This window comes from Camelus bactrianus, chromosome 12 (assembly GCF_048773025.1).
Source record: "Camelus bactrianus isolate YW-2024 breed Bactrian camel chromosome 12, ASM4877302v1, whole genome shotgun sequence".
NCBI classification, from domain to species: domain Eukaryota; kingdom Metazoa; phylum Chordata; class Mammalia; order Artiodactyla; family Camelidae; genus Camelus; species Camelus bactrianus.
This window is the reverse complement of record NC_133550.1, coordinates 14,061,657-14,086,361: the sequence shown is the minus strand read 5'-3', so window position 1 is coordinate 14,086,361 and position 24,705 is coordinate 14,061,657. Positions and strand designations below refer to the sequence as shown.

The 24,705-nt window shown below is 52.7% G+C and overlaps 1 protein-coding gene across 7 annotated transcripts in view; it reads right to left on the bottom strand.

Annotated features, from left to right (window-relative positions):
• Window positions 1-1,767: 1,767 nt before the first annotated feature.
• Window positions 1,768-24,705, bottom strand: part of LOC123619528 (transcription factor Sp7) — a 32,072-nt gene continuing 9,134 nt past the window's right edge. For 2 of the 7 annotated variants that reach the window (XM_074374774.1, XM_074374775.1), the window contains exons 3-8: window positions 20,994-21,106; window positions 19,889-20,039; window positions 10,416-10,531; window positions 9,858-10,102; window positions 9,343-9,410; window positions 1,768-4,647 (exon numbers count right to left, since the gene is read on the bottom strand). In XM_074374774.1, coding sequence (XP_074230875.1) covers window positions 3,373-4,647; window positions 9,343-9,363 — 1,296 coding nt within the window. In that variant the 5' untranslated portion in view covers window positions 9,364-9,410; window positions 9,858-10,102; window positions 10,416-10,531; window positions 19,889-20,039; window positions 20,994-21,106 and the 3' untranslated portion in view covers window positions 1,768-3,372. Of the gene's footprint in view, window positions 4,648-7,836; window positions 8,444-9,342; window positions 9,411-9,857; window positions 10,103-10,415; window positions 10,532-16,214; window positions 16,339-18,704; window positions 20,923-20,993; window positions 21,107-22,916; window positions 22,956-24,705 lie in introns of those variants that run through there. The other 5 variants (XM_074374773.1, XM_074374776.1, XR_012510586.1 and 2 more) reach the window with 5 other exon arrangements.

Sequence of the window (24,705 nt, the reverse complement as noted above, 5' to 3'; positions counted from 1 at the left end):
CTGACTGTGACAATTGGTAAAGAGCAGTGAGAAGCCACCCACAGTTTTTTTGTTTGTATCTTAATCATGACACCATCCAACCCGATACCCCAAGAACTCACTACAGCCTAGGCCTAGAACTTCCACCCTCCCTTAAATCAAGCCTGATTTTCACCAACAGACTGTGTTATAATTATCAGCTGGGTGCCTGCCTCTTACCCTTAATGTGTCCTGGAGAGAAGAAACATGTGTATTCATACTCCGCCACCGCCTCCCCCATACAGCTTATTTAACGTTTGCGGAATGGTTTTTCACAATTTGCAGATTCTTGGGAGGCTATGAAGTCCAGGCCTAGCGCACTCCCCACTAACTTCACCAGGGGGCGCGGCGGTCCCGGCGACACAGTTACTGTGACCCACCGCCCCGCGGGCTATGGACGCTTAGCGGACGGTCTTCACCCGGCCCCTCCCTGCGACCTGAGCAGGAAACCGAGGCACAGCCCAAAACTTATAAAGTGGGCCCCCCACATTGGGAGGCGGGAGGCATCGCGGGCGCCTGGGTGCCTGGACCCCGGCCTGCCGCCCCTTCCCGGGCGCGCTGAAGCCCGGCTCCCCGTCCGGGGGCGGGTAACCAGGCGAACATGGCCCGCCCATCGCTGTTTGTCCTGGCAGCGCGCCGCCGCTATTTGAGGCGGTTTTTATCTCCTAGAAACCAGCAAAACCCCAAGCGGAGTCTAGGGAAGATGAAAGGGGCCGAGGAGCCGGGGAGGGGAGGACCGCGAGGCTGCGGCGGGCGGGAGCTGGCACCGAACAGGCGGAGCCCGGGAGGCGAGAGGGCCAGGCCCTGGGGGGTCCCGAAGAGCCGGCCCCGCGGAGGGGGGCCGAGCCCGGGGGTCCACTTACGGCTGCCCCCTCTCGCGGCCCGGCTCCCAGGCGCCCCCGCCCCTTCCCCACGGCTCTTCCGCCGCTGCCCCCAGCCCGCGCAAGAGTCCTCGGAACTCGAATTTCTTCAAAGCGCCTTTGAAGCCCCGCGCCCCGCCGGAGGGCAGGAGATTTCGCACCTGGACGGGGGCGGGGTAGGAAGGGGGACGGCCGCCCCATCCCACCGCGATCACCGCCTGGGACCCTCTGACCCCTCCCCCGCTCCATTGCCCAGCGCCTCTTCCGAGCCCGCGAGGGGCACCGGCGGACAGGGGCTCCGCCTGCAGTCGGGTCCTAGCTAGGCGAGCTGCCCGCGCGCCCCTCCGCGCGGCGGGGGAGCCCTGGGGGGCGGGGGCCGCACAAAGCCCTATTGTAGCTGGGGGCTGGTCGCCACAGAGTGGCTTTTGTTCCTCCGCTAACTCCGTGGCCGGCACGACTGATTGCAGGCCCCAGGCCCGGGGCGGCTGACTTGCCAGGCGGGTCCGCCCGCGGGAGCCGCACCTCGCCCGGCCCGGGCCGCTCCGTGGTCCGCGCGGCGACAGCGGGGCCGGCGCTCTGCCCAGCCGCTGCCCCGGCCAGTTCTGCTGATGTCGAGCCCGAGAAAGAGCCGGGAAAGAAATCTCTCCACCTTCCCAACTCCGCAGAGAGCGCTGGGCGGTCACACACACACAAAAACAAAAAACAAAAAACTCCGCCGCGGGACCCGGCCGCCCGAAGTATTCTACCCCGGCCGTAACATGCAAACGGGCACGACACAATGCCCACGGGGACTCTCTGGTTTGCCAAGGAGAAATCCTGTGGCTCACACTTCTTCCCCTCCTTCCTCTTTTCTCACCAAGACAACATTTAAAATCGAACTTTTATTTATTAAATTAAAAAAAAAAAGACTCCATGAGGGCGTGATCCCCCGTCCCTTCCACAATATTACCCTCTCCCCAAGCTCCAGCGGCTTTAACCCTTTAACTTGGGGACCTTGAGGGAGCAAGAGACAGAAAAGGAGGATCCAAAGTCACAGGAAAGGCATTCAAAGGCACGAAGCGGCTTTAAAAGTCACTGGAGGTGGAGTTGGGAGCATCGGAAGTCCCAGGTTGGGACACACCCCCAAGTCGGCTTAGGGACTTATGTCCTCCTAGCTCTATAAATTCTTCTTTCTCATGGTTTCTAGGCACCAACCTAACACAGCGCCTGGCACAGAGTAGACAATAAATACTTGATTTCCTTGATCTGATCTCAGAGAAAGCCTTTCCCACCTATTCTTCAGGAGAGGCACCTCCAAACCAATGTCATCCTCCAGTTAGGTGGGCTTCCCCAAAGAGCATGTCTATGATGGCAGCTGCAAGCTCTCCATAACCATGGCAACAAAAGATTAACCTGATGGGGTCATAGTGTCAGGGGAGGGGCAGTGGAAGAACCTGCTCTGGGGTCAAGGGAGCTGGGGTACATTCCAGTCCTCCCCTCCATAGGACTTGAGGTTTCACAGCTTCTGGCCGGGTCTGGAAATATTAGGGATCGCCTAATTGTGAGATACCCCATCAACTCTTTAACAGAGATCTAGCTAATCAACCCTATTAGCAAAGATTCCATTAAGAGAAACCCCATTAACTGAGACCCTGATGATAGAAATTCTATTAACAAGATCTCCACTATCACTTTTTTTAGACAGAGATGCATTTGGCTAAAATTTCCATAGCAGAAATGGACCCCCTTCCCTCCCCGGCTCACTCTAACCTGACCTGTCATCATAACTTAGATAAATAGAATTATTATTATTACTATTCATTTCTCTTGGAACATAAGGGTTAAATATACAGGCCTGGGGGCAGCCTTCCTGACCCTGGGGTCACCCCATCTTTGGGATCAGATCCCCACTGGTCTGCCTCCCTCTTGGCACCCTGCTCCCTGCCAGGTCACTAACCCCAATCCCCAAGCTCTAGTCCCTAAAGAAGAGGCCACCAGGGGGCAATAAATTATCATCATCTTCATCATCATTGTGTTTGTTTAAAAAAAAAAAAACGCTCTAGAGCATAGAAGGCAGTGGACTGCAAAGTTGGGAAGACTGGAGCCTGGAAGCTAAGGGATAGTGGTAAATAAACTTAGGAAGCAGAAAGGATGCATGTCAAGTAGTTAGTGAGATGGAGAAATAATGTGTTGGAAGCCCAAATGGAGGGAAAGTGAGTTGGTGTGGAACAGAGGAGAGAGAATCTGAGCCTTGGGGAGGAAAGAATTTAAGAAGCCTGAGTGCAGAAATCAGGCAAGAGGTGAAGGCCTGAGATGGGAGTTTGCGGAAGGGGCTCATGGCAAGGGGAGGAATTGAGCTGAGGAGGCGTGCAGGGAGATACCCAGGCCCAGAATGGCAGGGGCAAGAGATGGAGAGGGTCCCAAAGGGCAGCATGCACGGGGCAAAGGGAATGAGGGGCAAGCAGTGGTCCACAGAGCCAGGAAAGGCTGGCAAGGCAGCCGAGGGGCTGGAGACTCAGATCTCCAGCAGGTTGCTCTGCTCTGGGCTGCCTTCGGGGGCTTTCTCCGGGGGTGCCGGCGAGGCCGAAGGTCGGGGCGGCTGACTGGCCTCCTCTTCCCCCGCGCTGCGGCCCTCCCCCAGCTCCTTGGGGCCGCTGGGAGGGGGGCCTGGGCCTGGCTCGCCATGGGTGCGCTGGTGTTTGCTCAGGTGGTCGCTGCGGGTAAAGCGCTTGGAGCAGAGCAGGCAGGTGAACTTCTTCTCCCGGGTGTGAGTGCGCACGTGGCGCTCCAGCTCGTCCGAACGGGTGAACCTCTTGCCGCAGAAGAGCCAGTTGCAGACGAAGGGCCTCTCGCCCGTGTGCCAGCGCAAGTGGGCCTTCAGGTGGGAGGCCTTGCCGTACACTTTGCCGCAGCCGGGGATGTGGCAGCTGTGGATGGGCTTCTTCCGCAGCCCGGCTGCTGCTGCCCCCAGGCGCTCCAGCTCCTGGCAGTTGGGGCAGTCGCAGGAAGAGCGCCCTGCTCCACTGCCCCCGTATCCAGCACTGCCCCCTGTGCCTGCACCTCGAGGGGTTTTGGCTCCAGCACTCCCCTCCAGCTGCCCGCTGTTGCCCACAGCCTTGGGCTTATAGACATCTTGGGGCAAGACATGCTGGGGCCCTGGTTGCAGGAGGTGGGGAGCTGGATAGGGGGCTGGATTCAGGGGGGCAAAGTCGGACGGGTAGGTGGGCAGCTGGGGGTTCAGTGGAGGCTGAGCAGGGCCCGTGGGCAGTGTCCCTTGCAGCCCATCACCCTGGCCCTGCCCACCACCTAGCCAGTTGCCCCCTGGGTGCATGTCCCACCAAGGTGTGGGGGCATTGCCCGGGCCCGGTGAGATGCCCGCATGGATACCTGCCTTGTACCAGGAGCCATAGGGGTGTGCCATGTCCAGAGAGGTGTAGACACTGGGCAGGCAGTCAGAAGAGCTGTGCCCCTTGGGCACTAGTAGCCCAGGGTCCTGGGTGCCCGTGGGCCCAGGGAATGAGTGGGAAAAGGGAGGGTAGTCATTGGCGTAGCCTGAGGTGGGTGCTGGAGGACTGCCTGCCGGTGAGAGGAGTCCATTGGTGCTTGAAAAGGGGGCTGGGTAGGCATCCCCCATGGCTTTGGGGACCGAAAGGTCACTGCCCACAGGGTATGGCTTCTTTGTGCCTGCTTTGCCCAGTGTCGTTGAGTCCCGCAGAGGGCTAGAGCCACCAAATTTGCTGCACGCCGCTGTCAGCATGGCCAGGGGACTGGAGCCATAGTGAGCTTCCTCCTGTGGAGACAGGGAAGCATTGCTTAGAGGGAGAAGAGGAGACACACAGGACTGTGACCCAGAGACCTGGAGAACTGAACAAAGGGGTCAAGGGAGAGTTGAAGAGGATGGGGAATTGAGGGGTGGGGGAGGGGCAGTGAGGACTGGGACCCAGGGCAGAGCTTGGGCAGAGCTCAGGCAGAGTCTGGAAAAAGAGCAGAGGACTAGGACTGCAGACTAACCCCCAACCCAGGAGCAGGAAATAGAGCTCACTGTGGCGCTGGGGGTGTGCAAAGGCCTCCGAGAAACAGGAGATGCTTCTTAAATGGCTGTGAGAAGAGCTGGGGTTAGAGGCAGCACCTGGGTGTGGTGAGAATTAGGGATCCTGACCCCTGGAAGTGGGTTTGGAACAGAGGCCATGGTCAGGGACTTGGAGAGGAAAGATGATGTTGAAAGAGCCGCGTGGGGAGAAGGCGAAGTCTTAGGGGACTGTAGTTGCTCCCATTCCAGATTTTTCCCAGCTTTATCCCTATTCACTTCCTGTCTCTACTTCATCTCTTGACTAAGGCAGTGGCCTGGTCTCCCTCAAGCCGTGTCCTCATGTCCCTGGTAAGGAATCTCTTGGCAGGCACTCTGGGACTGGGGAGCAAGAGGAAGAGACGGCGGAGACACTGGGACATTGAGAGGGAACAGGGCTGCCGCCAGCCAGGACTGTGGCTGAGGGAAGAATGTCTTTCAAGCGGGCACTGGGCACCTCCTGCTTTGTGGAGCCAACTGGTACCCCTTTGGGAGAGCTAGGAGAGCCGGAAGCCCTCACGCCCGCCCAGGGCAGGGAATTGGGGTGGCTAAGACACTGGCTCACAGCCACACCGCTCCATGCCTCAGGGTCCCCTAATGTGTAGAGATCACTCAACTGGTCTCTCTGCACCCCTCCAGCACAGTGAGTGAAGGAAGATATGTCGATGCGGGGCCTGAGGTCTTTTAGAAACCCAAATTGCCCCTCATGCCCATCATGCTGCTGCTACCAGGCCAAACCACCCTGAGATCACCATCCCTCAGGAGCCCACGTTACCCCTTCCTGAGTCAGTCTCGGGACACCCCAGAACGAGATGCCCTTCAGGATCCATGGTTGCCATAGACAGGCATCCATTGCTGAGAATCCCACCAAAAAAGATAATTGCAAAAGCTGGTCCTGTGCATTTCCTTGACTGAGGTCCTCAAAAAAACAAGTATCTGGTGCCTTCCTGGTAAAGCTGAAAAAGAACCCAAGAATCCAGGGTTCGCAGACCTGCCCGCCAGCTCCTAGCATGCGGTATGTGCGGTATGTGTCTGTGACACCAATCTGAGAGGAAGGGCTGGAGTCTAAAGGTTGGGGTGAGGGATGTGTGCAGTCACCAGTCCTGTACTACTCCCCAAATGCAAACCTGCTGCTCCTTCTGCCCAGTTACCTCTCTCTGAGGTCCTGTTGACCTCATGGACTCTCAAATTTGAGCCACCAAAAGCTTTCTCAAATCTGGCCATGGCAAAAGCCCTGGGTCCTTCCCAGCCAGGGTTTCCCCGGAGTCTCTCACCTCCCAAGCAGAGGGTGGGTGAGGCAGGGTAGCTGATGGGGCAGGAGGCAAACCCTAGCAGAAAGGCAAGGTAGAAACATGGGGTGCAAAGGAGAGAGGCAGAGACCCAGAGACTTCATCAGAGCAGAGGACCCTGTAGGGTGAGGACCTGACATAAAAGCCCCCAGGGACAGGAAAGAGAGGACAGAGGGGGAACTGGCCCAAAGAGGCCGAAAGGAGCAGGGACCCAGAAGAGGAGAAAGGGAAAATGACAAAAAGGAGCGAGAGAGAGGAAAGCAAAATAAACAAAGAAAGAGAAGGATGGAAAGAGACTGGGCAAGGCAGGCAGAGGAAAACAGAGAAAAAGAAAGGAGGGGAAAATAGAAAAGGGGGAGGGGGAGGAGGAAGGCAGATTTCCTACCTAAGAGAAAACCCTCATGGTGCTGGGCCCCAGAAAACCCCCAGACCAGGCCACTCCTCCCTCCTTCTCCCCCTGACCACCCCCTCCCCCTCTGCCTGCCCGCCGGCTCCGTTGGTTTCCCTGCGGTCGGTTTATTTTTAAAAACGCCGACGCCGTCCCCCCGCCCGGCCCTCACACTGTGGCCACAGGGGCCTCAGCCAAGCCCAGGGACCCCACCCAGCCGTGGGGAGGGAAGGAGGGGTGAAAGAAGGCAAGCAGCCCCAGACCAACAGGAGACCCCAGTCCTGCGGAGCAGAGGCCCCCAGGGCCCCTGAGGGCAGCAGAGGTGGAGCAAGGCACCAAACCCACTCAGAAGGTTCTGGAGGCCAAGAGCTGGGCAACCCAGCTAGGTTTCACCACAGCCTCAGTTTCCTTCTCTTGCTGCTTGGGCTTTCCTGAGAACTTGGGACAGGGTCCTGGCTAAGGGTTCTAAATACGTGTCGCCATACCTCATCAAATGTATTACTTTTCCCCGGGCCCAGGAGCCCACCTTCAAGTTGTTTTTCCTCCTACTTCCGCCCACCATCCATTAAAAGCAACAGCAAAAAATGCTTTAAGTGTGGAAAGGGGAATCTCTGGAGAAGGGACAAGATAAGGAGCTGTCCCAGCTCTCCCGCCCTGACAGGAGCCCCATCTTTCCGCTGCCCCTGCACTGGAATGCTCACTGGACATCTGAGGGCTGAGTGGCCGTAGGTTCTGGGCACCCAAGGTTTCTAGCTCTCCACTTTCAGCTTAGTTTCCCCACTTCCAAGTCCATCATCCCCATCTCTCCCCCATCCCCATCTCTCCCTCCTCCTTGCTCCCCTGCATCTCACTCAGCCCAGGTGACCCTCCAGAAAGCGTCCCTCTCTGAAACCCCAGGTTCCTCCCACCGCCAAAGAGGACTTACTGGTGGGGGGGGGGTGCAGGGAAGAAGAAGGTTGAGGGCACAGGTGCCCAAAAGATCAGTGAAAGAGACAGAGGGACTGAAAGCCTTGGCGTGGGGGCATCTCCAGCTCATGGGGAGTGAGGGACATGAAAGTCCAGTTTCCACAACACACGCCTCTTGCCAAGTGCTACCCCAATCCCGTGTCTTTCCAGCAGGCCTCTGGCCCAGCCCCTCCCGCAGGCACCAGTGCCACGCTGGCAACCCTGGCATGAAGCCCATGCCCACTGACACTGCCCTGGCCTTGGGTGGATGGACCCAGGATTTCCATGCACCTTAGTCCTCCAGCTTCCTCAAGACCAACCACAGTGTGTCGATGCTGGCTCAAGAGAAAGTCTCTTGGGGAGATGACGGGGTGAGCAGTCTGCCCTGGTTGCAGCAGGGGGTGGAGCATAACACCTGGGGACCCCCGGCTGGGTCATGGTGTCCACCCCCTTGGCTTGCATGCCATTCTCTCCAACTCAGTCACAAACTCACTATCTCCAAGCCTTACACATACACCATTCATCACTTGGGCTAACAGGGACTCAGAGGACCCAGCTTATACACACACACCTGTGCTCTCACGAAGCCAGCCAGGCGGGCAGGTGTGCTGCTTGACATTCTGACACTTACACGCAGGCCAGTGAACACAGGTATTAAGAGACTCCGGCTCCACCTCACACACACCTCTCCTGCAGGCTGAATGAGTCGGCTTTCGGTTTGGCCCATCACCCCTGGGACCTGAGCTAGTGCACTGTGACCAGGGATAGGGCCTTCAGAGGAGCCCAAGAATATGGAAGGTTCAAGGCTATTGATGGGAGTTGATCTTAAGGGAGAGCTCTCTGGTCCCAGATTCCTGCAGAGGGACCAGAAAGCCAGACAGAGGGTGACAGAGACAGAGTCAGAGACCCAGAAGCAAGAACTCAGAATATTTGAACAGGCTCTGAGTGGCTGTGAGTCCCCCAGAAGCCCTGACAGAGTCAGTGATTTCTCAAGCCCCCAATCCCTGACCCCCATGGTACCCTAGTTCCCTCCATCCCCAGTGCCAGAGGCAAGGGATGCTGGGGTCCCAGCCTAGAGGGGAAGTGGCCCAGTCCGCCCTGGAGCCTCCCACTCCCAAAATAGAGCTGAGTTTGTCTTTGGCTGAAAGCTAAATATTTGTGAGCCGGGCAGGCGGCCTCAGACCCTGGCCCTCCTCCTTGGTTGCCTCTCAGGCCTGGGCCCAGTTCCTCTGGCCAGCCCCCCCACATGCACGGACTGCCCTCTCTCTCCTCTCATTGCCCACCTCCTCTCCTACACACACCAGCCCAGAGGCCCAGCCCCCTCCCCACCTAAAAACCAGACAAGCCCCTGCTTAGGCTAAGAGTCCTGGGAGCCAGGACCCCCAAGGGACCATGGACTCAGTGCTACTCTGTGCCCACTCAGCCAGCCCTCTGGCTTTCTTTCTCTCCCACTGTCTGCTGCCAGCTTATCCATCTCCCACTCCTCACTTCCCCCTCCTCTCCCTCCTTTCTCCATCCTTTTCCCACTCCTCGGAGTTGTTGGGCTTGCCTGACCTTAGGGGTCCACGCCTTCTCCTAACCTAATCCCCTCTCATCCTCTCCTGACTGCTCTCTGACCCCTGGCCCTGCTCTCCCCTCCCCTTTCTCCTACCCACTGCTCCTCGCTCCTCTGACCCCTGGAAGTGACAAGCACCACGGCAACTGTCTGTGTGAGTTGGGAGGTGGGAGGTGGACAGGGATGCAGACCATCAAGATCCGATCGTGGCTGGTGTCCTCGGGGAAGGAGGGGTCAGTTACCTCAAGCAGGGAGGACGCCATCCTGAGGCTGGGGAACGGGTCCCAGGGAGCCAGGCAGATGGAGAGAGCTGAGCCGGAGAGAGAGGGAGAGGGAGAGGGAGGGAGAATGGGAGAATGGGAGAGAAGAGATCTAAAGTTAGAAGAGACTGGGGGGTGGGGGGTGGGGGGGCTGCTCTCTGTCTGTAGGGATCCACCCTCTAATTACAGCTTTCCCAGCGGAGAAGGCTCCGGATCCAATGAGCAGGGCGAGAGAGGGAGGCAGAGGGTCCAAATTTCCTGCTCCATTTGCTGAGCTCCCCAAAGAAGGGATCTGGGCGGGAGAGGAGAAACAGGGCTCCCCGGGATGGGGTGGAAGCAGGAGAGGGTAGGGACAGGGCAAGTTGGCAGAGCATGCTGGGGGGCGCTGAGGGGAAGGGCTGAGGGCACGTGGGCCCAGGTGTCCCACACCCTGCCCCCAGCAGTCCCATAGGCATCTGTGGGAACCCCTCCCAGACAGAGCTTCCAGTGTCCTGTACCTGGGGGATCTGGGGCTGGGTGTCCTGGGTCTCTCCTCTCTGGAGGTCTGGCACTGAGAGTGCTGGCAAGGGGTGGCCTGAGGGTCCCGGGAGGGCTCCGCTGCTCTCCTGGGCCAGCTCCACTCCTGTTCCCACTCAGGCTCTGATCCTATAGTCCTACTCCAGAGCCCTCCCTGGCTGCCGGGCAGCGGCGGCGGCTGCTGCTTCTGCTGCTGCTGCTCCTGCTCCCGCTGCCGCCGCTGCCGCTGAGGGAAGGAACAGGAGGGAAAAGGAACAAACCCCAAACCACTAATTAGAGATCCAGGGGGGGGATGGGGGATTGGGGACGACACTCACACAGAGAGACTGGAACACACTGACATCCACACTCATGGACAAACACAGGATGATACATGCACACGTACACATGTACAGTGCTCCCCACAGGGGCACAGCCGCTGTCATGAATGAACAGAGATGGACTCACACACAAATGAACACAGTGACATGGCCGGAGGCACACACACCACACACACACCAGAGCTGACCACAGAGATGCTTGCTTCCCCAGTCACCCACCTCTAAGTCAGGAGCGTGGTGTGTGTTGTAAAAGCCAGGAAGGGGAGTGTGCTCTGGGGTGGAGGCTTTTGCTGCTCAACCTTTCAGGGTCACTGAGGCAGGTTCCAGAGTAAGGCCTGGAGGAAGGGGCGGAGAAGTGGGGGAGGCTTGGCACAGGCTCGGGGCTCCCCAGTCTTCCTCCCAATGCCTCAGTTTCACTCCTAGGAAGTGACACTTAGGCCTACCTCACTTTGTGGGGCAGAAGCTAGATCTTCTGGTTCCGAGAAAATCTAAGGCAGGCAGGAGGGAGGGTGGGGGCAGAAGGTCATTGGGTCAACTCATCCATGCCTGAGCCTAGCCTCTTTGGATTAACCCTCCCAAAAAGATAGGCCCTCGCCTCCATCATTCCTTGCCAGTTACCACCCCCTAGGACCTTCTTGGCCACACATTAAATCTCCATCCTTTGATGGCCAGTTCTTCTCATGAGTGATCATGCTTTCCTGGGAGGGAGGGCCGGATTCCCTTTCTTAGTGCCATGCATCATTCCCTCTGCAGCAGGAAGAATTGAAGTTAGAGCTGAGGTAGGACTTCCCAACTTTGAGGAGAGAGAAATCAGGGAAGAGGAGAAAGAAAGTCAACTAGTTGTAAGAGGGAAATCCCAAAAGTCTATTAACTGAAACCTGGGCCTTGAGGTAAGTTTACAGGAGAGAGAGGACTGGGCAGCCAAGTGGTAGAACCTGCATCTCCCCCATGGAGGGGCCCAGCCAGCTGGGGTTGTTTTGCAAGTTATTCCCCAACACACCCCTTTCCTCGCTCCCAGCCCTGCCCATCAGAGGAATGGAGCCTTGTCCTTCCCCGCTCCCATCACTCCCCAACCAGTCCCCTAACTTTTAATTCCTGGGTGCCCACTTCCAGTCTCCTTTTGCTCTCCCAGCTCCCCCAGGAAAAGGTGGGGAGGGGGCAGGAGCATCTGGAAGTCCAGAGAGGGTTAACAGCAGTTTCATCAGTGGGCAGGAGCAAAGTTCAGAATAAGACCCGGGGTCGGGGGAGTTCGGGATTCCAGCCCCGTGATTTGGTTTCCCCCCAGGTACCCTTTGGGCCCAACTTTTGACAAGAGGGTTAGGGAACCAGGATGGCTGGCAGACAAAGGAAAAGAAGCAAAGGAAGAAACACAGAAAGACTGAGAGGCCTACAGTGCAAATGAAACAATCCAAGAGAATCAGGAGAAGCTATGGGATGTAACAGGGAGGAAAGAGAAGACCAGGTATGCAGCTTTAAAAAAAAACAGAGCGCATAAAAAGAAAGAAAGAAAGAAAGAAAGAAAGAAAGAAAGACAGACAGACAGGGGGGCGGAGGGTGGGAAGGGATAGACTGGGATTTCAAAATTGTAGAATAGATAAACAAGATTATACTGTATAGCACAGGGAAATATACACAAAACGTTATGGTAGCTCACAGAGAAAAAAATGTGACAATGAGTGTGTATATGTCCATGTACGACTAAAAAATTGTGCTGAACACTGGAATTTGACACAACATTGTAAAATGATTATAAATCAATAAAAAATGAAAAAAGAAAGAAAGAGAGGAAGAAAGAAAGAAAAGGAAGGAAGGAAGGAAGGAAGGAAGGAAGGAAGGAAGGAAGGAAGAAAGAAAGGAAAGAAAGAAAGAAAGAAAGAAAGAAAGAAAGAAAGAAAGAAAGAAAGAAAGAAAGAAAGAAAAAGAAAGAAAGAAAGAAAAGGAGAGAGAAAAGGAGAGAGAAAGAAAGGGAGAGAGAAAGAAAGAAAAAAAGATAAAGAAACAGGTCCAGAGGAACAAAGGTAAGGAGACAATGGCTTCGGAGGACAGGAGAGGGAAAACAGCCGGAGGCCTGGCCAGAGCCAGCGGAGGCAGAGGGTTAAAGCGGCCAGGCAGGTGGGGGGCGGGGATGGAGTATAAATAGTGCATAATTGTCTCCGATGATTACACGGGCCACCCCACCCGTCTGCCCAAGAGGAAGTGCCCGTGGTGGGGTGTCCCATGACCTCGCAGTCCCCCCACTGGTGGTGGGTGCTTCTGATCCTGAGGTGCCAGATGGACTTCTGGACCACCCCCACCCCCACTCAGAAGTTGAGAAGAAACAGGGGAACTTTGGAGAAATGACCGCACCGCCAGCAGAGAAGCCTGAGGCCAGTTAGATCAGGCAGGCAACTGAGGCAAAGGAGAAAAGTCTAGACTCCAGAGAAGAGACAGCAGGTGGGAGAGGAGTTGGGGCTCAAACTAGATTGGGGAGGAAAGGAAGAAGCTGACGAGGGAGTGGAAAAAGAGGCAGGATGAAAGGAAATGTGGGGTTGAGGAGAGGAGATGGGGGCAGGGGTGGTCAGCCTTCTCTTCCTCCAGGGACCTGGATCCCGAATCCTACCTGGGCAGGAGCAAGAGTGCTAGGGAAGGACAGGGGGAGCAGGGTGCCCAGGAAGATGAGAGCCAGGGCCCCTGATGTGTCAACCCCAGTAGGATCGTCCCTGGACATAGAGCCCCCTCCCAGGGATCTATGTCACAGCCAGGCAGATGGGCTGCCTGAAGCCCCCAGCTGCTTCCCTCAGGACCCTGGGTTCTGACTTCTTCCATGTCCTTTTTAAAGATAGTCCTGCAGCCCAGCTAAGGCCCTGCTATTCCTGGGTCCAGACCACCACCACCCCCCGCTGCCAGTGCCCCCAGGGGCTGGGGTCAGCAGCTGGGAGTCCTGACCAAGGACCTGCCTCCACCCTCGCAGGCCTCCCTCAGCCCAGCCTCCCAGGGGGTGGGGCAGCCCAGGCAGAGGCGCCATGTGGCAGGGGCGGGTAGAGGCTGCGGCTCTGGTCCTTCCAGTATAAACCCCCTAGGCATCTGGTTTCTATCCACCACCCCCCACCACCCTGGGGGCCCCTCAGCCTCCGCCCATGGCCACCCAGACGCTGAGCTCCAGAGATGGACGCCCCTGAAGGAAGGGGTGGGGTAGTGCCTTTCTGATCTTTCAACCCCAGGACTGGGCTGAACCACAGGGACTGCTCCCTTCCCTCTCTCCCCTTCCTAGAAGAATCAGGGTGGGATTTCTAGGTTAGAGGGGGTTGAATCTGGAACCCGCCTCAGTTCTCTTTAGCTCTTTTTTGAAAGGTCAGAGAGGGTGGAGAGAAAGTGAACACTGGGGACAGTGGGAGACTTCTACCTCCCTTCTCCTCAGGGACGCCCCCTCCTTCCACCCCGCTGCCCTCTGCCCACCCTCCTGGGCTGGGCTTCCTCTGAGGGCCCCAATCCGAAGGGACGCCTAACCCTTCCTTTGTTGTTGTTATGGGTTTGGCTACCCTACTAGTGAACAGAGAGCAGAGCCCCTGAGATACAGATCAACACGTCCTCTAATATGTACCTAATGAGTGACACACTTTCAGATACACACTTGAACACAGGCTGAATTACGAACATATATGTGTTCTGCAGGCATCCACACTGACACACACTGATGTATATACATTATCCAGATGATACTTACACCAGGACACTGATCCAACCTCCAGTCACAAAAATGCACAGTCCAGCATACAGACATGTGGATAAACTGACAGTCACCTACAATACCCTACCCAGGGACTCACACAGACTCACATCAACACACGCATTTATATGTACGGCCAATTTCACATTCATACACATAGGTCTATCATCACAATCTTACAGCTCTAGAAATCCCTGAGAGCCTCTGGAGGGGATTTAGGAACTCCTCTTCCTACCAGAATCTGGGCATCAGGGTGATGTGGAGGGCACTGCCGGTCCTAATAATTGCTGCCTGCAATTCCTGCTAGTCTAGGAACCTCCAGGTTACCTTTAACTCGCTGATCCTTTACTCCCCATATCCAGAGTTCAAAGACCCAGATGGCCCCAGCAAACTCCCTGGCCCTGGGGAACCCCGGCATCCCCACCCCCACCCAGACCCCCCCTGCTCTGCGGCCCCGCTGACTCATCTCTCCCTCTGTGGAGCTCCCCAACCACAGGGGCCTGGAAGAGAGGCTTGGAAAGTTGCGCTCATGTCCCGGGCCCCTGGTCTGGCCACTACCCGCCCCGCCATGCACCCAGGCCCAACCCATGTCTCCAGTGGAGTCACTAGTGACAGAGAACACAGAAGGGACAGAAAAGAAGAAGGCACCCAGAGACAGGGAAACAGAAAGACAAAGGGAGAGACATCAAGGGAAATAGAGATGGTGGGGATACAGACAAGAGACCCCAAGGGACAGCGGCTAATCTGAGAGGGTCCTCCAAAAGCAATGCAGGGAAACTTGCTCCTTGGGTGAGGGGAAGATCCACTCATAACCTTGGGATGTGGATACTGCCCAGTGCCTTGACATTCTGAGCCTAGGCTCAGGGAGCTTGGGGAAGAGAATCCCATTCTGGGGCGCAAAGCTGAGGACACAGGGAAGAAGGGAAGAAGTTCTTAGGAGGCCAGCAACCTCTGTACAGCATAGAAAAGGAGCATGGCTTGGAAAAGGAGCTCCCCACCCCAGCATTCACATATGCACATTTACACATCTGTGCATACTTCCCGCCCTCTCTGCTGGGTCTCCCCATCCCCTCTTCCAGTGCCCAGGCTGCAAGGCAGGACTCCTGGTGCTGGCCCTGGCTCCCCTCTGCTCTGAGCTTCAGTCTCCATAGTTGATATCTGAGCCCTGAGATAATATAAGCAGTTCCAGGGGAGGCAGATCAGAATCAGAAGGAGAAGTTCTGTGGGAGGGGGAGGAAGGAGCCAGGATGGCAGCGGACAAAGAGGAAAATGGAGAGAAAGGGAAGACTGAGTCCTGATCATGAAACAAAGGAACCTGCGCAGGGTAGGTGTTTCAAAAGGGTCAGTGTGGAGTTGACTCTGGTCATCTCGGGTCATCTCCAGGAAGTGCCTCTTTGTAAGAAAGATACCCTGGAATCCGATACATGAAATATATTACTTACTGTCTTTAAATAAAGAGAACTTGGGGTGATAGGGTCCTGATCAAATTTTCTATCCTTAGCAATGGGACTGAACAACCTAAGGCATGGTCCTTCAAAATCTTAGACACACTCCACCCCACTCCTCCTGCTTTCTCTGATTGGCTTTGAGTTTCCGAGGCAGTACAGTTTTTTAAAATGTAGACTGGACCCAAGGAACATTCTTTCATTCAACAAATGCTCAGCAAGCACCTACTTTGTGCCACGCAGGCAGGGCTAGTCTCAGGCATGCAACCACCAACAAGACAGACCCAGTCCTTAGCCTCACAAACCAGCAACCAACATAAAGAGAGTAAGTACTGGATGTTATTGGAGACAACAAAGTGAATCTAAGCCAGTGTTGGGGGAATCAAGGAAGGCTTCCTGGAAGAAGGGATGACTAGGTCAAGAAACTGAAGGATAAATAAGAGTCAGCCAGGTGAAGAGAGGAAGAATGTTATAGGCTGGGGGGTGGGGTATTGTATCCAAAGGCCCAGAGGTCTTGAGGGTTTAATGACATTTTGAGGTGCTGAAAGTTGAGTGTGACGAGAACACAGAAAGTGGAGGCTGATGGAGGTCTGATATAGCTGTGCAAGGAATCCGAACTTGATCCCCAGGGCAACATATGGGAATATTTGTATTTTAAAAAGATGACCCGGACTACATAAAAGATAATGGAATAGGGAATTAGAGCCAGGCCATTCTGGGCAAATCAGCCGTTTACTATGGTGTAAGATTGGGCAGGGTGTTTAACCTTTGACGCCTTGGATTCTTCTTCTTTAGAATGGGGAAATATAATACAGCAACTTCCCAGGGTTGTTACAAGGATTAGGAATAATACATGTGGAACTCTTACCACAGGGTTTGGCACTTAGTTGTTGTTCCATAAATGGTGCCTATTAGTATTGTCAGAGTTTGGAGGAGGGCAAAATTGAAGACCAATTTATTGCAGCAGTCCAGGCAAGAGGTGAGATGTGGCCTGTAGCAGCAGAGGGAATGAGAAAAAGTCAATGGAAAGGTGATATTTAGGAGGTTGTATGGACAGGACATAGTGACTGGCGGCATATAGGAAGTGTGGGAGAGGGAGCGGTCAAGGATGACTTCCCTTGATAAGTGTGTTGGTGTGGGCACTTGAACACAGGACATGCAGGCACGTTAGAGGGATCTGTTCAGTCCTGAGAATGGCCCCTGATCCCCAGCTGCTGGGAGTAAAGGGCCATGCTGTGTCTGCCACTTGGCCTCCAGCCTCCCAGGAGAACCCCCAACACACTCTGCCCTAGCCCCTCTTTAACTATTTCTTTTTCCCTTTTTCACCTAAACTTGCCCCACCCCCACCCCAACGAGGGAACTCTGTAAGTTCAGAGTCTGCATAGGCCACCTTTCTCCATCCTTCCTTTTTCCACCGCCAGGGTTAATGAGAGTCCTTGGGACTCAGCCACCACCACTACCACCTCCTCCCCACACACGCTCAATCGGACGCCCCCCGCTGGATCCCAAAGCAAGCACTGCTCAACTTTCTCCGAGGCGAGGTTTGAGGCCCTGTGATCCATTAAGCTAAGGCAAGACTGATGGTCTCAGCCCCAGCTCCAGCTGTTGCAGGGATGGGTGCCCCTAGACGGACAGATCGTGAGGTCTGTGGGTGTGGGGAGAGGCCGAGGACCTCCCAAGCCGCCTCTCGCAGCCTGGGCTGGGCTCAGGGCGGCCGGGGACGTCGCCTACCGGCAGTGCCTCAGTGTCCCCACATGTGCGCGCGCGGCTGGGAGGCGGAGGGGCGGGCCAGCCAAGGCCCGGGGGGCGGGGCGCGGGCGGGGCCGGCCGGGCCGGGCGCCCGGGCAGGAGGCAGCTGCATATCTGCGGTCCCGACCACAATTGCTGGGAGTCGCGTCCCGGAGACTGGCGGCGCTGACTCTGCCCGCTGCGGCCGCCGCGCCGATTAGAGCCCGAGAGAGAGCGCCAACCGGGGGGAGGGGGGAAGAAGGCGGCGGCGGGGAGCTCTGTGTGCCCCTTTCCCCTCCGCCCCAGCCAGCGCCCCCAGCTGCCCCGCCCAGTCCTTTCTCAACGGCCTGAACCGAGGACAGGAGTCCTGCCTCCCAGCCCTGGCTTTCTCCAGATCTGGATCCCTGGCGTCCTCCTCTGGACCCTGCAGAGCCCCAGGTCCCAAAGACGCTAGCATTTCGTGGACCCGAAGCTGCCAGCCTCTCGTGCCCTTTCTTTTCCTTGTCCACCCACACAGAGAAGAGTCTGAATCCCAGGACTCCTCCATTCCTCCATCCCTCGCTCCCCACGAGCACCCTTTAGGCAAAAGTAGTTCCGAGCGAAGAAGGGGTCCGACTCGAGAGAACAGGCATTCAGGGGCCAGAGCACCCCCTGCTGGCTGGCCTGAAGCCCCTGCCCCTCCCCCTCCAGCTGTGACCTCCAGCTGTGGTGGTTGGGAAGAGCTGGCCTCTTTGATCTAGGAGCATGGCCACCCCCTCCGGGCGCCCCATTAACCTCCATTATCCCAATTAGGCAGCCCTCCCAGTCCTGGATCCCAGCTTCAAAGCCCCCTCTGTGGGGAGAAGAGGGGGCTGAATCCTATGCTCCCCCCCAATCAAGCCACACCACTTTTAGACAAGACCCAGGTGTCCCAGTCCCCAGCTTGGGTATATGCTAGCAGGGCCAGAAAAGGGACCCCCCCCCAGGGGCCACCCAGATCCCCAATCCTTAAACTTCACTAGAAAAAGAACCAGATAAGAAAGGGAACCCTCTTTTGCTGGCTCTCAGTTTTCCTGCATTAAATGATCTAGGTAGCAGCATCCAGGTTCCTGGCTGACCTGAGCTTCCCATCAATTTATCCTGCTTTATCCATAGAGAGGGGAGCCAAGAGCCACCCCCTCCTCCCTTAATCCTATCTCAACACTCTCCCCCTCCCTCCTGGAACAATTTCCGCTGGGGGAGCCAGAGCAGGGCCCAGCACAGTGGCCGCTTCCTGGAACATTTTCCTGTATCCGAAACCGCGGCTCCCTCCCCAGGGACCGGCTGATCAAGGCCAGATGGGAGCAGGGATGGGGGAGGAGGAGAGGGAGCCAGGATCTCACCATCACCCCCTCCCAACATACATGCACACCACAGGGAGCCCCTGCCCTGACACACAAAGGCACACACCACATGCCACAGTCACACACCCATGGGCATTCATGGCGACACTGACAACCACAGGGGCCAGGTCTTAGAAGGAGACATATACATAGAAGTCAGATAAGTACATTCAACACACACATGGATGATCACAGGCTCTCTCTCCCCAGTTCCTTAGCCCTCAAAAGTCTCCTTGGGCCCTAGGCCTTCCCTGCCAGCTAAGGAGACCTTAGGAATCCAAGAATACAGGGTGGGACAGCAGGCAGGCCTTACTTAACAGGGTGAGGAGGCAGACCAAGACATCTAGGGCTGCCTGTGCCCTGCCAGAGAGCCCCCCTCCCCACCCTGTGTTCCATTCCTGGACAGTTCTCAGGCCTGACCCGGGAGAGAGAGGAACTCCGCAGTGTTCCCCTTCAGTGCTACCCTTAGAGCACTTTCTAGTTACTTCCAAATTCCTGCAGAAGACACATATGCTGTCCAGTGGACTCGGTCATGGCAACTAAGGGACAAAGAGAGGGCAAGAATGTGACCTCCAGGAGCCTGGGGGCCTGTGGCTCATAGGTGACAACCCACCCTCCAGCCCTCACCTCTGCTCCCCCGACCCCTTCTATCTCAGCCAGATTGAGAAGAGTATGGGAATGGCACCCCCAGCTCAGCCCTTTTTTTTTTTTATTATCAAAGTATAGTTGATATACAATAGTATGTAAGTTACAGGTGTACAATATAGTGATTCACAATTTTTAAAGGTTATACTCCATTTATAGTTATTATAAAATATTGGCTATATTCCCTGTGCTGCACAATATATCCTTGTAGCTTACTTTATACATAACAGTTTGTACTTCCTAATCACCTCACCAGCTTCCCTCTCCTCACTGGTAACCACTAGTTTGTTAGAAAATCTGTGAGTCTGTTTCTTTTTTGTTATATTCGGCTTAGCTCTCTCTTTAGCCTTATCCTCTTCTTCCCACTACCTTTCCAGTTCAGGGGCCTAATTCTTATATCCTGCACTTTTGTTGTTTGTTGGGAAGGATACAGATCTGGGCATGGATACAACATGGGACAAAGCATTGGAAAAGGATGCAGATACATAGTCTGCTCTTTTTCTGGAACATCTCACTTGTTTAAGGGAAATATTTGAAGTTGTAAAGTTCCAGAAAAATCCAGGATTCCAGGTCACCATGGGGGGATGAGGGAATGTGATAATCAGAGGGAGAACCAAAGCTAACCAGCCCGGCCCAAAGTCACTGTGTTCTTTCCTCATCCAGTGGCCTAGTTAGAGGCATATCCTTCTCTTTCTCAAGCTCACCTGGGGAGGGGATGCCTAAAGCCATCTTTTTTCACTTTTTAATGGTTTGCCTCTCAATTATCTAGAAGTCCTCTATTTGATGTAGCTATCATCTTCCACCTACCTATTTAGCCTGCAGTTCCTTGCTCCAGCTCCAGTATAAAAGCCTACTCATCATTTTAGTAGTCAGTAGGGTTCATTGAGTGGCTCCTTGATTGAAATAGAGAAAATGCTACATAGGACTCTCAGCACTTACTTTTCAGGGTCTTAACAACCTGTGTAGGGAAAAAAGAAACATGAAAAAGTTAGGGACCGTATTTGAAAGCATAGCTGACCCACTTTACCTCTCATTGCCTCTGTTTCCTCATCTGAAAATAAATGAATTTGGCTACATCTAATTGAGAACCAGTGACTTCCATGAGCACTAAGGTTCCTTTGTGGTTTATCTCAGGAATGCTAGAATAGATCTTTAATAATGAAAGTCATTAATAAAGAGCATGTTAATATGTCAAACAAGAAAAGTCACATTATCAATTTAATAGATGCTAAGAAAACATTTGACAAAATTCATAATGGCTATTCTTTTTTTTTTTTTAACAAAAGGGCTGTTCTTAATAAAACCCAATAGAAAAAAAAAATAAGATTCAACAAATGGTAGGAATTCTTAGTATTTTGGTCCCTACAAGCTCTAAAGTTCAAGGGTTCCTTTCTTGGAACTGAAATCAGATTTCCTGGAGCCAGGAGGAGAAAGGGTTCTGACTTGCAAAGAGTAAAACTAAAGATGCAGAGAGATAGGCAGCTAGGCATTAGGCACCCAGCAAGACTGTGACAAAGTAGTGATGGTCTCCCAAGGGTCCTGACAACAGGCCAACCAGGACTGCATTTCAGGTAAAGACCAAAAAAATCAAACATTGATTATTATCTCCTGTTATCTCCCAGGCACTGTGGGGTCCCAAGAAAGACAAACATTTTTAAAATACAACAACTCGTACCCTCAAGTAGCCCATAGGCTTAAATTAGGAAGATTTTCTTTTTCAAAGCATGATCCATGGTATGCTACCTGGGTACCCAGTACCCAGTAGGGCTTAGTACACAGGGCAGCAAAGCAGAGGCATTAAAACAAGTGGAAATTTTGAGAAAAGTTTTTATTTCATTTTTTTAAGCATTAAAGTAATCATTGTAAGAGAAATCAGAATTTTGTGTCACCTCCTTATTTGTACTTATTTTACCTTTAGTATTGTTTCTATCTTGAAGCCTTTACTTTAGAGGTGTGCACCACAATCTTTTCGGAGCTTAGGATCTGTAAGGGTCTTAACTCCATCCAGCTCAGCTCAGGTTTTTTCTGCGAAGGGAAAGGGGTTTCAGAGAATGGAAAACCTTTGGAGAAAGGGCAGTGTGCAAATAAATAGCTTCTAGACTTTCAGACTTTTCTCCCTAGATCCATGGGTCTGAAAGAAGAGTGAGCAAGGCTGCTCAGTACCACCAGGTGGCAGGAGTGAGCTGCCCAACAACTCCACCTATTACCTACTCTCCAGGGCTTGTTCTTGGGGCAGAGACTTGGCTGCCACCTTTTTGCAGGTGACAGTGGCAGAGCTGCCAGTGTTGAGGCAACGGCTGTGCTGGGAAGAAGCCTCAGAGGTTATGGTACTGATTCTGCACCTTCCCCCAATCTTGACTCAGAGAAGGCAATAACCTTGTCAAAGGTCCCAAAGTGTCCAGGCTCCTAGGCCAGAATTCATCAAGCAAAAGTCTATTTTTCTGCCTGACCCACCTTCCTACTAGCCTTTCACAGGCATTTCCTGAACATCTACTGTGTGCCAGATATGTGCTAGAAGTGTCCAAAATAGCATTAAACACAAAGTGTGCGATCTAGTGGAAGTGAGCCTGGTGAACAGCCACACAGCCACACATGGAGGCAGTTTGAGTAGTAAAGTCACCATCTTGGAAGTCAGACTAAGGTGTGGATTCAAGCTCCACCACTGGCTAGTTGTGCAAACTCTGAGCCTCAATCTCCTTGTCTGTAAAATGGGGGTAAATGACTTGCATAGGAGACTACCAAAATGATATATAAAAATTAACTGCCTAAAAAAAAAAATTAACTGCCTAAATTTTTTTTTTATTGAAGTCAGTTGATTTACAGTGTTAGTTTCTGGTGTACAGTATAGTGATTCAGTTATACATATACATATGTTCTTTTCCATTATAGGTTATTATAAGATATTGAATACAGTTCCCTGTGCTACACAGTAGGACCTTGTTGTTTATCTATTTTTTTTACTAAAAACTTTGTTTGTTTGTTTTTTGGGAGGGAGGTAATTAGGTTTATTTATTTTTAATTGAGGTACTAGGGACTGAACCCAGGACCTCATGCATGCTAGGCATGCTCTCTACCACTGAGCTATACCCTCCCCCCATCTATTTTATATATAGTAGCCTCTATCTGCTAATCCCAAACTCCTAATTTATCCCTCCCCCAACTGCCTACATTTTTATAAATAAAATAAATAAAATTCACTGTCTGCCTTATAGCTGTTATTATAACTGCTAAACGCTAGGCAGGCAGCACCCAGTTCAGTCTTGAGGAGACTTCCCAGAAAAGATGACCCCTGTGTAGAAACCTGAAGGGTTAGTGGAAGGTTTATAGGGGAAGTGGGGAGAAGAGGTGCCCGTGTATGGGAGGAGAGAGGAGGTGGGTAGGGAAGGAGTAGACAGAAAAACTGTGGGGAGGATGGACACACTCTCTGGTTCACCAGCAATGGGGACAAAGAAGAGGCTAGCTTCCTAGATTTGAGGCTGGCAAGGTCTCCAGGAATCAACATGCACTTAGTGAGTATCTACTCTGAGCCTCTTTCAAAGGTTATAAGGGATAATGAAGATAAATGGAAGAAGAAAAAAAAAAAAAAAAAAAGCCAGATCTTTGTTCTCATGAAGCCTACAGAAATTGGGAAGAAAAAGGCCCCGAACCTCCTACTCTAAGCCTGGCTAGCCTGACCTTCTCACCTTCCACCTTCTGGCTCTCCCTCTTCCCTCATGATACTGAATCAACACTTGAGTCTGGGTGACTGCCTAGAAAGTTCAGTGAGCGTGCTGCTCACTCCTTACGTTTTCACACCACACCACTCAAGTCTAGCTAAAATGAACGCAAAGCTCACCTTGACAAATGATCACATAATATCACTTATATGTGGAATCTATAAAAAAAAAATGACACAAATGAATTTATTTACTTATTTACAAAATAGAAATAGAATCACAGACATAGAAAACAAACTTACGGGGAGGGAGGGATAAATTAGGAGTTTGAGATTAGCAGATACAAACTACTATATACAAAATAGATAAACAACAAGGTCCTAGTACAAAGTTTCTAATAACCTATAATAAAAAAGAATATATATGTATAACTGAATCACTGTGCTGTACATCTGAAACTAACACAACGTTGTAAATCAATGATATTTCAGTTTTAAAAAAAGATACAAGCAAGTAAAAAAAAAATGGCAATCTATTAATAAAATCATATTCATAGTTTTTTCCAGGCTATCGTGACACTTCCCCTGCAGCAACTCATTTGATCTTTACAAATGCCTTATCCATCAGGCAAGTATTGTTAGGTCTTCTTATGAAGAATAGGGAAGTTTAGAGACATAACATGACTCGCCCAAGGTTACTCAGTTAATAGATGCTAAACTGGGGTCTCTCAGGTACCTGTATCTGCTTCCTCGTGCTTCTTCAGCAGGCTGAGGGAGTGTAAAAGGGCAGAAAGCAGTCTCTCTCCTTCACACTGGGGAAAGGATTTAACATTATGAGGATGCCCTGCCTGGGAATGTAGGGGATGGAATATGGGACAGGCATCTCCTCTGAGGAGGTACTATGTTGCGTCCTGAAAGATGTGAAGGTAACAACAAAGCCAAGAAGGAAAAAAAAGGGGAGCCCTGGCAGAGAAGAGAGCGTGCACAAAGTCAGGGTGGTATCAATGAGCATGACACCTTTGGAAAACTGTAATTAGCTAATGATGGAGGGAAGGAGCAGCAATTACAGGGGCCAGATCCTAAATCCTGAGTACTGCCTTGGTCATCCTAATGAGTCTGTGTTTATCCTAAGGAAATGGGGAGTCATTGACGGATGTGGAACTGGGAAGTGAAATGGCCAGATTGTTATCTTAGAATTATCACCATGAGAAAATATTGCACAGAACAAAAGACAACATGTAGGAGGATATTAAAAGCTTTGTGGTGTCAGGAAGATTCTATGCAACAGAAGTGATGAACTAGATATATCTATAGTAACATAGATAAATCTCAAAAAGAGGGTTGAGTGAAAAAAATAAAACAATGACACTTACAATGCAATTAAATTCTACATGCAAATTAAACACACCCATAAAACTAGCATATGTATACTCAAGGACAAATGAAGCACACTAGAATGATGCTTATAGGGAGGAGGGGAAGGATTCAGGAATGAAGAGGGAAAAAATGAAATGAACTAGAGAGGTGCCTTGGATGAACTCAAATGATAACAGTGTTAACCTAAAACAATAAAACAGCCAGGTATTTTACCAGCAAAATGGGTTTTTTTCTGGAAGAGCAAAGCATTGCAAGTCAGGACAAGCAATCTTTGCTGAAACATAGGCAAGTACTGAGAACAAAGGAAAGGACCCCTCTTTTATAGAGGAGACGAGGCAGTTGAGAGGGGCTGATACAAACAAAGAGCCTATTGAAGGAATCTGGGAGTTCAAAGTGTAGTAGCTCTTCACTGGCTGAGTTGTGACAGTCTCTAATTGGCTGGGCTGTTGCAGGGCAAGGAGAAATTCTTCCTTCTGCTAAGTAGTAACGTCATCAAGGGGTAGGGTATGAGTGCTCCCCTTTCTTGCCTTCTGATTCCATTTTGAATAAGGTTTCTGTTTATTAATTTTCATAGTAATGTACTACGAAGCCA